The sequence below is a fragment of the Sinocyclocheilus anshuiensis genome, unplaced genomic scaffold (assembly GCF_001515605.1).
Source record: "Sinocyclocheilus anshuiensis isolate Anshui unplaced genomic scaffold, SAMN03320099.WGS_v1.1 scaffold78, whole genome shotgun sequence".
In the NCBI taxonomy this organism is placed as follows: Eukaryota; Metazoa; Chordata; class Actinopteri; order Cypriniformes; family Cyprinidae; genus Sinocyclocheilus; species Sinocyclocheilus anshuiensis.
In genome coordinates this window covers 4,019,201-4,031,855 of record NW_015544250.1, presented here as the reverse complement: position 1 = coordinate 4,031,855, position 12,655 = coordinate 4,019,201, and the positions used below count along the sequence as shown (strand labels likewise).

Below are 12,655 nucleotides of genomic sequence, written 5' to 3'. Positions count from 1 at the left end.
AGAGTGTGCCTCTCTGGAAAATCAGACACAAAATGTGCCAAAACACATTTATCTTGACATTTTAAACAGCCCAGGAGAAGAAGTTGGCATAGACATAACATGCATGTAAAACAGATTAAACAACACTTCTCAATAAGGTAAAAAAAAAAAAACACAAATCAACCAAGCATATAGTATTTTAAAGAGCTATAATTCAACAAAAGATGACATCTATTAAGCCCCACAGGTCTCAGAACACACCAAATATCGTTTCAGAGCCCAAGCCATGACTTTAGACGTCTAATTCAAGTGAACTTATGAGCAAATGAATGACAGTCCTGACAGACTCCCTTTGGCTTTAGGGATGATCACAGACACCTGTCTACAGAAAGAGGGTGAAGCCATGGATTAGATGAATTATGTATTTATTTGTAAGGTATACAACATTCATTCTAAAATGGTAAACACGTTTATAGTTTTCCAGTTTAAGAAAGATCTTAAGTATTATTACTAGTTCAAATATGATGTTAAAGACATTGCCAAAATGACTTTAAATTCAGAAGTACGTACCAACCTACACGTGACAAACACATTTATTACACTACATAAGTCAAATGGAAGCAAATACTTAACAGATATCGTTTATCATAAATTGCATAATAAGAGTGTAAATTACCTCTGACAGCAGTCAGATGAAGAATGCAGTAAAGCTCATCGTTTCACGCCATTTTCCCACCCATCGTTCTTCTTATGGCAAGACAACTTCGTTTTGCTCGAAAGAAGACAGATTAATTTCTTTCACCGGACGCTCTAGAAAGTGACGGCGCTACGAAAAATTCGAAGAAAATTTATAGGATGAGGAAAGAATTAATTTTGATTAAGTAAATGTCTTCTGTATAAATTTACATGTTTGTTTATCTCTTCTACTCGCTTCTACTTGCCGTCCGCAGTAGTCTTCCTCACTATCGGCTGGAACAATGAACGGCTCAAGTGTACTAGCGGCCCCAATCGCTCTGGAGGCGCATTGCCCTTTTTGCCATGACAACCAACAGCCAGAGACGGAACAGCGGCCCTCAAAATTATTTTTTATTATTGAGAAATATCTAACACAAACAGAAAGTAAACTATTAATAAAATTCTTAATAATTTAATAAGAAATTATATAACACGTAAGTATGTTTATCAATAAATAAACAATATAAATTATATGTTATTAAATTATAAAACAATAGATGCAGATTCAAAATAAAGACAAATTATTGAGACACTTTATAGCCATTACTATATAACGTGTGTTTGCTCTGCTAGGACCCCTGTGTGAATTTGAGTTTAAAATCACTAAAAATCATTAAACAAATTAACTACACAAAAAAGTGCCCACATTTTTGGGCTCAATATATATTGTCAAAATACCACAGCTATTACAACAATAAAACTGTAACTTGACATTAGCCACCGCTGTCTTCAAATAGATAAATAAAACAACCAAAGAGTTCCGAAAGCTTCTTGCACTGTTTAAAAATATATATATATATTTATTATGTTTTCAGGGAAGGCTATAAATGCAATGATGGTATTTTGGTGAAAAATATAGTTACCATGGCAATGGCAATTTTATTCTTGCATAGGTTTATCAGTGCTATTTAAGGCCACAGAAACATAAAAAACATGGATTGCTCCTTATTACCATCATGCTTTCTATCTATGGTATTTGTTAGGGGAAAATAATTTTGAACACGTAGAAAAACATTAATTTAGCATGATTTGATTTTGAAAACCCCACATTGATTTTATGATGGTATCTGTGGAAGCTTCTGTCACCAAATCATATTCCTTGTATGTGTAAGCATACCTGGCAATAAAGCCCTTTCTGATTCTGACTATAGTATTAGGCCCTGCTATAGTGAGTGTCACAACAGTAAAACCAAAGACCCAAAACCAAGGCTTGCAACATATTAACTTATAGTTGTCAGGAAAGTCATTTAAAATTAACTTGATCCGCATACTTTGATGTCTACAGGTTACTTTTTATGTGTTCTGAGAATTAATTTGTGAACTAACATAGTAGTCCGAGTATGATGAATATAATCATGACTGGCAAGTCAAATACAACAAGTCTGTTTAGTGTTAATTTATTCAAATAACAAGTTAATACCAAACATTAAAATTGATACAAAATAAATATAGTTAATGGAGTACCATACAATTGTTTATAATCTGTAAATGCATTTATGCATCATTTTAAAATCGACAAGCTCTGTGCAGATTAAAGTGTTGAACAGATGCTGCTTTTTTTTTTTTACATGTTTAGTCTATGTATAGCGTTAGTTAAAACACTATTCCCCGGTTTCACAGACAAGGCTTAAGCCTAGTCCTAGACTAAAATGTAAATCTGAGCTGTTTCAACTGAAAGAAACTTTCACTGACTTGATCTTAAAACATGTCAGTGCCTTTGTTTTGTCTTAAGATGCACACCAGTAATGCTTTTTTCTAAGGCATGTTTATAAAAATTACTTAAATGTCCTAATTGAACTATGGCCTAATCCTGGCTTAGGCTAAGCCCTGTCTATGAAACCGGGCCTACGTCTAACACCATTCCTTCTTTACAACATTAAAATGTAAATGTATGGTATTGAACCAATCAAGATAAGAATCCAATAGATAAATACTGAAGGTCCATAAGAACAATATAGCTTTATGCTTAGAACAAACATGTGAAACATGTTACAACACACTTCGTTTTACTAAATGGGGAAATGTTCATATGACTTGTGAATATTGGTGTGACAGAGTACAAATGAGAGCACAATCCAAATTCATTAATGATGAATTGCATTTATAGTAGTAATATCTTTTAACACTTGTCATCGATCACCATTAAAACAAACTTTCTAATGTTTCTTAAGTGCCCCATATAGATATAGATGTAAGTCTCTCTTCAATAGCATCTCCTGATATTACGATCTGCTTAAGTAGACAGGTTATGGCAAAAACAGTAACGGTAAAATCCATAGGACATATTCTACGTCAGTCATTGTAATCTTTGATACAGTTACAGTTTTCTATTTAAATCAACAGATAGACATAACAGTTGAAATCATACGATTCTGAATATAAAATTATGATGACAGCTGAAATGGAATAATTGGATTTAGCCACATAAAAGCAGGGCATGCTTTCGGATTCAGAGAACTATGATTGTCCATTATCCAAACCACATCTACAGTGTTTAAGCACAAAGACAGGGGAACCACTGTACTCATAGAAACTGAACTAAAAACCTGAATGTGCCCTTAGACAGACTTTTTGAAGGTTAAAATGACCAAATACCAGTTTGTTGTCTCAGGCAATGAACAATCACATAGCTTAAAGTTTACAGCAAAACTATATGAACACAAGAAAAAAAAAACTGTCAAATGAAACCTTCAAAAGAACCTTCTAAATGTACAATATGTAGTCAAAAGCCATAGCTGTAACTGCTACAGTGAAAAAGCTAATTTTAATGGTCAAGAATAAGTTTGTACAAAAAAAAAAAAGGGAGAATATTTTGGAAGTTTTCCTTTCTTATGTGTTAATGAAGTGCTTCTTTTCGTCTATAAAAACAGCAACTACAGGATTTCGTAGCTTTTTCCATATTTTAAATAGTTCAAATGCCATTTTAGCATTGAAAATTGTGGTTGCACAGCAAAAAGTCACTCTGCATGCAGCATAACGGAAACAAAAAAACAACTTATAGAGCTTGTTTGATACTATTCTATAACCGCACACAGTTTGAGTGCTGTTGGCTTCATCACAACAGCTAGTCAGTCATTTTAATCATTTTGCAACTAGCACCAATACATCAACATCCAAAAAGTTCTTCTGTTGGACTCTAAGAGACGCACCGTCACCCTACTGGGCCTGAAACACGTTGATCTTGCTAGTGTTTTTCAGAGTCTGTCGACGGTTACAAAACCAGACCCGAACCACCTCTCGGTCGTAATTCAGCTCCTTGGCGATCTCTGTAATCTCTTGGCCGGTCGGAAGGGAGTTTTTCTCAAAGTAAGTGTTGAGGACCTCGATGGCCTGCGGGGTGAAGCTGGTTCTCCGTTTACGCTTCTTGGAGGGTTCTCCGCCCACAAACTCCATCAAGTTCTGCTGACCTTTCTGATTCCAGAGCTCAGCCTCTACCAGCCAGCGCTCCAGCACGGGTTTCAGCTTCTGGGCACTTTTAGGAGTGATGTCAAGCTTCTCAAATCTTGAAACAAGAGGCACACAAGATAATGGAGTGTAATATGAGTATGCGAGACATTAAATGGACATTGATGGTTGATATATACAAGGGGTGTGATGGTACATTACACGTATTCATACCGAAAATATTCTGTACAGGTCTCATGTCACGCATGTGTACCAAACGAATACAGTATTGTTTTAACCACTTCATGTGTGGAGCTTAATTTGAAACTCCTAGTTTGATATATTCTTAAATCCCAAGATCAATCTTTTAGGCTACGCTGTTTCAGTTGATGTGTGAATAAAACTTCAATAAGAAACTTACTTTCTTATTAAAAGATACTTTTAATAAGAAACAGTGTTATATTTCAAATTCTGTCCATTTTATCAGGAAATTCAAACAATAAATGCCATTTTGACTTCAGTTCAAATGGCAGCGTGGAGCACGAGTGAACGCGATCATCCCTTCTTATTTACTGGTAATTAGCATAAAATAAACATGAACGAACATCTCATGTCTCAAGTAATTGCTCAGAGTCATTCCGTGTCCAGAGCTCATTAGTTCACTGGAGAAATGAAGTCTAGAGAAGAGCATTTCACTAAATACTGTATATGCATTACATTAGCCTATATATTCATTATATCTTACGTAACCTGTGTTAGTAATGTCTTAATGTACATTTAAATAAATGTGTCATGAGAAGTTATGACAGTCAATGTGCAAATGATTATATTTTTTATAATTAGATTTAGAAGTTAATGTAAAAACTGCAATTTACATGCTTACATACAATTTTTTTTGTATGTAAAAATACATGGTAATTTAATGTAATAGTTTGGGTTCTGTTAATTGTAACCATAATGTGTAAGCAATAGGGCTCCCTATATAGTTCACAAAATTAGCTGAGAATCACTATTTTGTTTTTTATCATTAAGAAATTTTTTATTCTAATTATATTTAAAGACAGAGCCACAATTTGTTCACTGTTCAGAAATGTATGTTCCCCCCATCACACTGTACCAAAAAAGTGACTTCAAAACCAAGATACGTACTGAACGGTCAATTTTTGCGTACCGTTACACCCCTAATATATAAACTTTGTATAAACTATCCTTCAATGCTGGATACAAAGAATAGCCTTATTTGTCATTGGTTATATTTTTCTTTCTTTAATGGCATAATTTACACACCCTAAATGAAGTGGGAGTGGTTCAATCAGTCCAGTAAGACTGTGAAGAAACACAGAGACAGAGAATATAGAAAAGAGAATAACCTGCAGATGGCTGACTGACTGTAGGCAGGACCCTCCGTAGCGGTGAGAGCCTGGCCCACTTGAGTCTGTGTCAACCCCAGAGAGAGCCGTCGAATCTTAAAATTCTTGGCAAACTCTCGGATCTCCTCCAAATTAATGGCCTCTTCTTCGTTCGCAGCAGACTGTGGCTCTATTGAAAACAAAAATTGAATTAGGACTTCTGGATCCTCTCCAGATCATAAACAACATGAGTAATTTACCCACGAGTCACTGAAACATCAATCTTCATAACTGAAATCTGATCTAAACACACCTTACAGAATTGCTCCTATTCAAATATGTGACTGAAGAAGGTTGTAAATGCAATACTGCATACATTACAAAAACAGTAAAGTACCAGTGAAACATAAACCTACTGCTGACAAGCTGCCCCACGGTAGGCATGTCTCCACAGGCGATGGCACCGGCAGAGGTGAGGGATGTGACTGATTTAACCACTTGTGGCTGGGGAGCAATGACGACTTTAGATGGGGCCACTTTCCCAATGGGACCCTAGAGAACAAATCACAGTCCATCAACAAATATAACGATCATTTTACAAATATTTTACATTTTCTGGAGCATATGTACAAAACCTGTACATTTCATAACACAGTATTCATAACATAACATTGTATTGTGCAAGATACTGTAAGAAAATAAATCTTCATTAATCCATAATCTGCCCATGTAATTAATTTTTGTGAACCGAAATAAAAGTTGTTGGTATTTTTAATGCCACTAGTGGTCATTTCAGTTGGAATCTGCAACGAATTGTATGTAAGAGTACATTTTTGGAGGCACATTTTTCCAATGAGCCTATGTGGCATTTTTAATGGATGCTAGGGTGTTTAAGTTAGATGGTTGCTAAACAGTTGCTAGTGTATTCTTGCTGAGTGGTTTCTTACATGTTCAATTAAAAAAATATATATATTTATGCTTAGAAAGTACAAAAATGCCACATAGATGACAAAATGTTTACTGTATCTTTACAGACTAATGAAGAGCCACAGGCGGCACTGCAGTACCGGTGTGGTGGTCTTGGTGAGTGTCAGGGGCACAGTGGCTTTGGGGAGGACAGAGGTGGCGGACGGGACAGCAGCTGTTAGACCGTTTCCTATCGTAGCAATGATCTGGCCCTGGGAGTTGAAGAGCAGCTGTGGGGACACAGTTTGGACCTGCAGGCCTTGAGCTGGTAACGCAGAGGCTGCCGCAGGGTTGACCAGCAGGGGAAGTGTTCCAATCACCTGAAACACAAGTATAAAAATGATGAGACTTGTATTTAAAAAATTGTGTAAAGGGCAAATGTGCCTATTAAATTAATAAATGTAAATTTAAATATAGTACTAACCTGGCCCTGTGCATTGGTAATGAGTTGACCTGTGAGTCCTGCCATATTAGACACAGCACTGGTGATGATGGGAGTTGTAGTTAGAGAGCTGAGGAACTGAGGCTGAGCTCCCAGAGAAGCTGCACTAAACTGAAAAAAAATTAGATTAGACTAAATTCATTACACAATTATCTTTAGTAATTTAAGACTATATGCATTTCCTGAAAGTAAATGCCATTACTTATAAAGCAACAAAAGAGGTTTAACAGAAGTACTCAAACATAATTGTTAGTAATCAGCCCTGGAATACTAAAACTTTAATATATAAATAACAAACAAAATATAATATAAATAAAAGTCAAAATCTATACTATTTTGTCTATAAAAAATGCACTATAAAAGCTAAAATCAAAACCTATTTTTAAGATGAATTGTTGATATGAAAGCTGTCCTCAAGAAATCACTTCTCAAATATCAAATGCTAGCCAATAAACCTTTAAAATCGGTTAGCACCCCAAACTGTCACAAAATATTGCGCATTTCCTATTTCAAATGTCTTAAAAATCCAATTTTCCACATATATGATACATCTAAACCCAATAAGATGTTTGTACCCACAACAGAAGTGTTCCCTACTCACAATAGCGGGGTTGATGGACAGGCCTGCAGTCTGAAGCGTTGCAACTGAGGCACTGGGCTCTGACACTTTCTGAACAAGAGACGCAGTGGTGGCTGGCGTGGTCTGGGTTGGCTGCAGAGCAGACACCTGGGGCTGCAGGACCGCCTGCGCAGGTGACTGCAGCTGCGTCTGGACAGAGTTCAACACAGTAGCAGCTGGAAAAGAAAAAAAACAAGCTGTTGTAACAGTCAAAAATAAATAGTTTTTCTGAGTTTCTCTGCTCAGTAAAACACATTGTAACTAGGGATGCACCGAAATGAAAATTCTTGGCCGAAGCCAAACAAAATGAAACACTGGGCCGAAGTCGAATATGGTTTTTCACCTATTTTGCCATTTTTTTTCACCATTGCATAAATTAAATAGTCAAAATGTGCTTTTGATGGTATCTGTGGAAGCAGTGTTTTGTCCTGCTTTTCAAATAAAAAAATCAATTACAAAACAACAATTTAAAAATATTTACTTAACACTGAAGATTTTTTTTAACATTCTAGCAGACATTATACCAACAAAGCACAATTTAACTTAAAATTAATAAGTTAGTAAAATAATATTTCTGGCCATTTTTGAGACTTGAATCAGGCATGTATTTTTTACTGTACAAATAAAGGCAGCCTGTTGTTGCTTTTTCTCAGCTTTTATTTTGGCAGAGACCCACAGGAAGATCTCAGTGCTTCTTTTTGTTGACAACAGCATGCAAATTTATACATGATTCTCATTACAAATTTGGGAGGATGTTTGTCGCACGTATCGCATTGTCACATGCCTTTAAAAAAAATTCACAAAAATGTTACTGAGCAACTGACGAGTAACACAGTTTCAGCGCAGATCTAATCGTTTGAGGCCATTTCGCGATTTCAATCATCATACAGTAGCCTAACCACCAGCATCAGCCACCTCTTCTTCTCATCGGAGACATGTGATGCAGCACTAAACAGTCTCTCGCTGTCGGTGCTTCGAGCTTGTAATGATTTCTGTGTCTTTCGCTGATAGTTTTAAATACTTTCACACTGCCAACATGTTTGCTGCATTAGTGCGTGGCTCTATTTGATCGCGTTAGTCATTGTTCGGTACATATTATTCGGCCTTTTCGCTTATTCGGCCGAACACCGAAAGAGATTTTTTTTTGCTATTTTCGGCCAAATAATTTCGGTTGCCGAACATTCGGTGCATCCCTAATTGTAACATTAAAATTTTCATTATTATGAACTACTGACTGGCCTAAACGAGTCACCATTTCGTATAAACATCAAATGCTGTCCTTAATAATTAAATTGAATTCCATGGCAACAGATGCATGAGCACCATACCTTGCAGACCTGCAAATGGCAACTTCAGCAGTCCTCCGGCAGGGCTGGCTGCAGCAAGACCAGGGAGGGTGGCGACAGTGGCGGTGGGCCAGGTGAGCACTGCCAGACCCCCCTGACCCCCCACAGATCCGGCCATACTCAGAGGAATGAGCAGGGGCTGACCCAGAGAACCCTGCTGGGCAAGCATGCCAGTCATCAGAGAGGCCAAACCATCCTGAGTCAGCACCTGGCAGGGTAATGGCATATAGATTTAATTATTCTAAGAAAGGTTTTTCAAATGTTTTGACGTTCATAGGTATTTTGCTCACATTCTGCACCAATGCTGTTACTGTCTCCTAAAATTATTGTGAATCAGTTTTGTTATGTAAAAAAGCTGAAATAATATTAAATATAAACATCAGATGGAAAAAAATTGGCAACTAACTGAAATAAACAGGCTGTTTTAGGCCGTTTAGATATTTTAAAGCACAAGGCATCATACACTAGCCAGCTTTGAAAATGGTTACAAAAGATAAAAGATTTCAAATAAAGGGAAATAGAGGGATGGAAATCTATCAACTCAAATCCACAGACCGCTGACTTTTGGTAACTAGGGTCGACTCATCCAGACTGTAAAAAAAAAAAAAGCAAAAACTGGGCAAAAGTCGTGTAGTGTATTCCAGCCTTAAGCTGAAGTACTAAAATTACTAAAACTAAAACTAAATAAAAATGCATTAAACATAACAAAAAAAAACTAAAACGGACTAAAATCACGATATACACTGCAAAAACAAAAGCTAATTTAAAATAATAAATATCATAATGGTATACAAATAATAATAAAATAATAACACTGATTTGCTAAATTAGGGGTGTTACTAAAATTACTTAATTTAAAGCAGGTGTTTTTAACCTTTACAGAACTAGGCATCCCTCACCCATGTCTCCAAATTGTATAAAAATACATTTTCTTCATAACATTTCATTATGTCATTAACTAACATTTTTTGCACTACATAATGAATATCAGATCACTTGTTAATGTTCATTCAGAAAGTTAGAAATGTCATGATATGAACATCCATGAGCACATTTAGATATGATCACCAGAGTCAGAAATGATCAAGAGCTCGAGGCAAAAATGACATTAAAAGTGGCGACTAATATTTTACATGGGTATAAAGGAAAATGGAGTTCACCTGTTGGCAGGCCTGTACAGTGATGGGATAGCTGGTCTGAGGCTGGGCCAGTGACACACTGATGGGGGTCTGGACTGCAGGTGCTGAGACCTCCAGAGACACTACATGCAAAGAGAAGATTTGCTGAAACCTTAAAAAAAAAAATTGCCATGACATTTCCATGCATAAGAAACAAAGAATGGTGGAATGCTGTTTCAAGCCATGCATTTATTGCAATTATGACACTAAATGCCTCTTTGATGGTGGTGGCTTTGAAAACTGGGTGACTATGATACCAAATTAGCGTGGCTATTTATATCAGTCAATTTGATTAGTCTCACCAGCTGTGGTAGTGTTTGTGGTTACTGGACTTTCCAATAGAGCCTCCTCAGCTGCATCCAGGGTCTGAACAGCAGCCTCCTCGCCCCCTGACTCTGCCTTCCCATCAGTCCCCGAAGAGGGCAAGGCTGTATCCACCTCCACCTCCAACACACGGATGGTCTCCTGTCCTGACATGACAATGACCTGGAGGAAGGGGTTAACAGGTTATAAATGCTCTCCTGTCCGGGGTAATGAGGGGCAGTGTTGACAAGATGAAAATGGGCCATGGTCTGTTATGGATGTGTTCACACCTGTGTGCATATTCTGATCTCGCAGACATTTTATTAAATTATTGGTGATGTTTGCGGAGCAAAAGAGCATGGAACTGTTGCGGGGCGGGGCAATATATTGAATATATGCAATTAATTTATTTGGTTGTTAAAAGTGTACTCAGTAAATTTTTCCCAGATTAAAAAATGTTTTAAGAATTAAAGAAATGAAAAATACTATTTCAAAAGTTCAATTTATAATAAAAATAATATTAATAATTTAAAATCACATACACTCACATGAGATAAAGTCTCCAGTCATATCAATAGTATAATCAAAGCAGTTTTATCTGACATGTCGTCAGACAGGTTGTCTTATTGGGGCCGCCATGTTGAGATCACATGACCATTCACTTAACCCTCCTGTTATTGAAGACAATTGCTCATGGAAGTCATGGCTGATTGTGAATAGAGCATCTGTAATCGGTAACTGAAAACATTTGCATGATGCTACATTCACACCACTAGGTGTCACTATTAGTCCAAGACAACAAAGTTCGGAAATTAAAAAAAATAATAATCAAAGAAATTAAAACGTTTGAAAAAGTTTGAGCAGATATTTTAATACATTTTTGTAGTTAATTTCAAAACGTCCATTTCGATTCAAAAGATTAATTTGCAGCATTACTCAAAAAAAGACACGGCGAGAACGTCTGTGCACATTTTTACGTATTAAAATGTTTTAGTTAAAATTACATGTAGGTAGGTAAATATTGCTTTTCTTTACTATGCAGTGTTATACTAGTACATAAATATATTATATATATATATGAGCAATATTACTCTCGTACTCGAGCAATACTGGCTCTATATCAGCATGGCTGTGATTAGGCCAGAGGCACGAGGCCACAGGCAATCACAGCCGCTGATATAGAGCCGGTATCGCTCTCGTACTCGAGTGATATTGCGTTTATACAACAGTTCGACGGAACATGTGTGTAATTAAACAAGAAACAACGGAGTGCCTAATAAAACCCTCTTTTGTGCGGAACTACTTCCTTCCGCCACGGATTCAAAGCTCAAGTTGACAGTTAAACATACGTCACTTTTAGAATTCGTATCAAGGGCAGGTGCTGCTTCAGTTAGGTTATTAGTGAGAAATAATGAGGTTATAAGAGAGAAACAATGCGGCAAGACGTGCATCCAAATGAGAGAGAGAGAAGACCGCGAAGCTAGACGTTTCTTCTTATATTAACTAACGCACTCTACGATTAGCTCAGTGAATAATTAAAAAAAAAAAACATAGACCCGGCTAGAACAAGCGGAGTGATACGAAATTGTGAAAGGGCGTTCCTGTAGCGATACCAGTACAGTATCTCACGGTTCTCAACCAATCAGATTTGAGAACCAGAACGAACTGCTGTATAAATATATATATATATATATATATAATTATAATTATTCCTTGGGTTCATTTATTGAATAAAAGTTATGTAAAACATAACAGTTTTTGCAATATCGCCCTTGGCACATACGTTTCATTTACATTTAACAGCTGTACAAGAGGCTCAGTAGTTTGAAAAAAGCCAATTAGGTAAGAACAAGCAGCAGAAGATGCTCAAATACGTTAATAGGTGCCCATGAAGAATATGTAAACTCTGCTGTCAACATGAGCCTTTGAAATTCAAGCAAATTTTGCTGTCCAACTGTGACACTACTGTTCAAAAGTTCCTTTTGAACTTTCTAATTATCAAAGAATCCTGAAATAACATGCATCATGGTTTCCACAAAAAAAATGAAGCAGCACAGCTGATTTCAACATTATAAGAAATGTTTCTTAAGTAGCAAATCAGCATATTAGAATGATTTCTGAAGGATCGTGTAACACTGAAGACTGGAGTAATGATGACTGCTGAAAATTTTACTTTGCCATCACAAGAATAAATTACTTTAAAATATGTTAAAGGGGTCATATGATGCGATTTCAAGTTTTCCTTTCTCTTTGGAGTGTTACAAGCTGATTGTGCATAGATAAGATCCCTGAAGTTGCAAAGACTAAAGTCTCAAAACCAGAGATATTCTTTATCAAAGTTAAGACTCTGCCAC

General features: G+C 36.4%; 1 protein-coding gene across 3 annotated transcripts in view; it reads right to left on the bottom strand.

Moving 5' to 3' along the window:
• Window positions 1-2,513: 2,513 nt before the first annotated feature.
• LOC107697973 (POU domain, class 6, transcription factor 1-like) overlaps window positions 2,514-12,655 on the bottom strand; it is a 13,420-nt gene continuing 3,278 nt past the window's right edge. For all 3 annotated transcript variants that reach the window (XM_016498874.1, XM_016498875.1, XM_016498877.1), the window contains 9 exons: window positions 10,301-10,484; window positions 9,981-10,081; window positions 8,803-9,028; window positions 7,457-7,650; window positions 6,838-6,966; window positions 6,515-6,733; window positions 5,864-5,999; window positions 5,469-5,637; window positions 2,514-4,216 (listed from right to left, as the gene is read on the bottom strand). In XM_016498874.1, coding sequence (XP_016354360.1) covers window positions 3,871-4,216; window positions 5,469-5,637; window positions 5,864-5,999; window positions 6,515-6,733; window positions 6,838-6,966; window positions 7,457-7,650; window positions 8,803-9,028; window positions 9,981-10,081; window positions 10,301-10,484 — 1,704 coding nt within the window. In that variant the 3' untranslated portion in view covers window positions 2,514-3,870. The remainder of the gene's footprint in view (window positions 4,217-5,468; window positions 5,638-5,863; window positions 6,000-6,514; window positions 6,734-6,837; window positions 6,967-7,456; window positions 7,651-8,802; window positions 9,029-9,980; window positions 10,082-10,300; window positions 10,485-12,655) is intronic.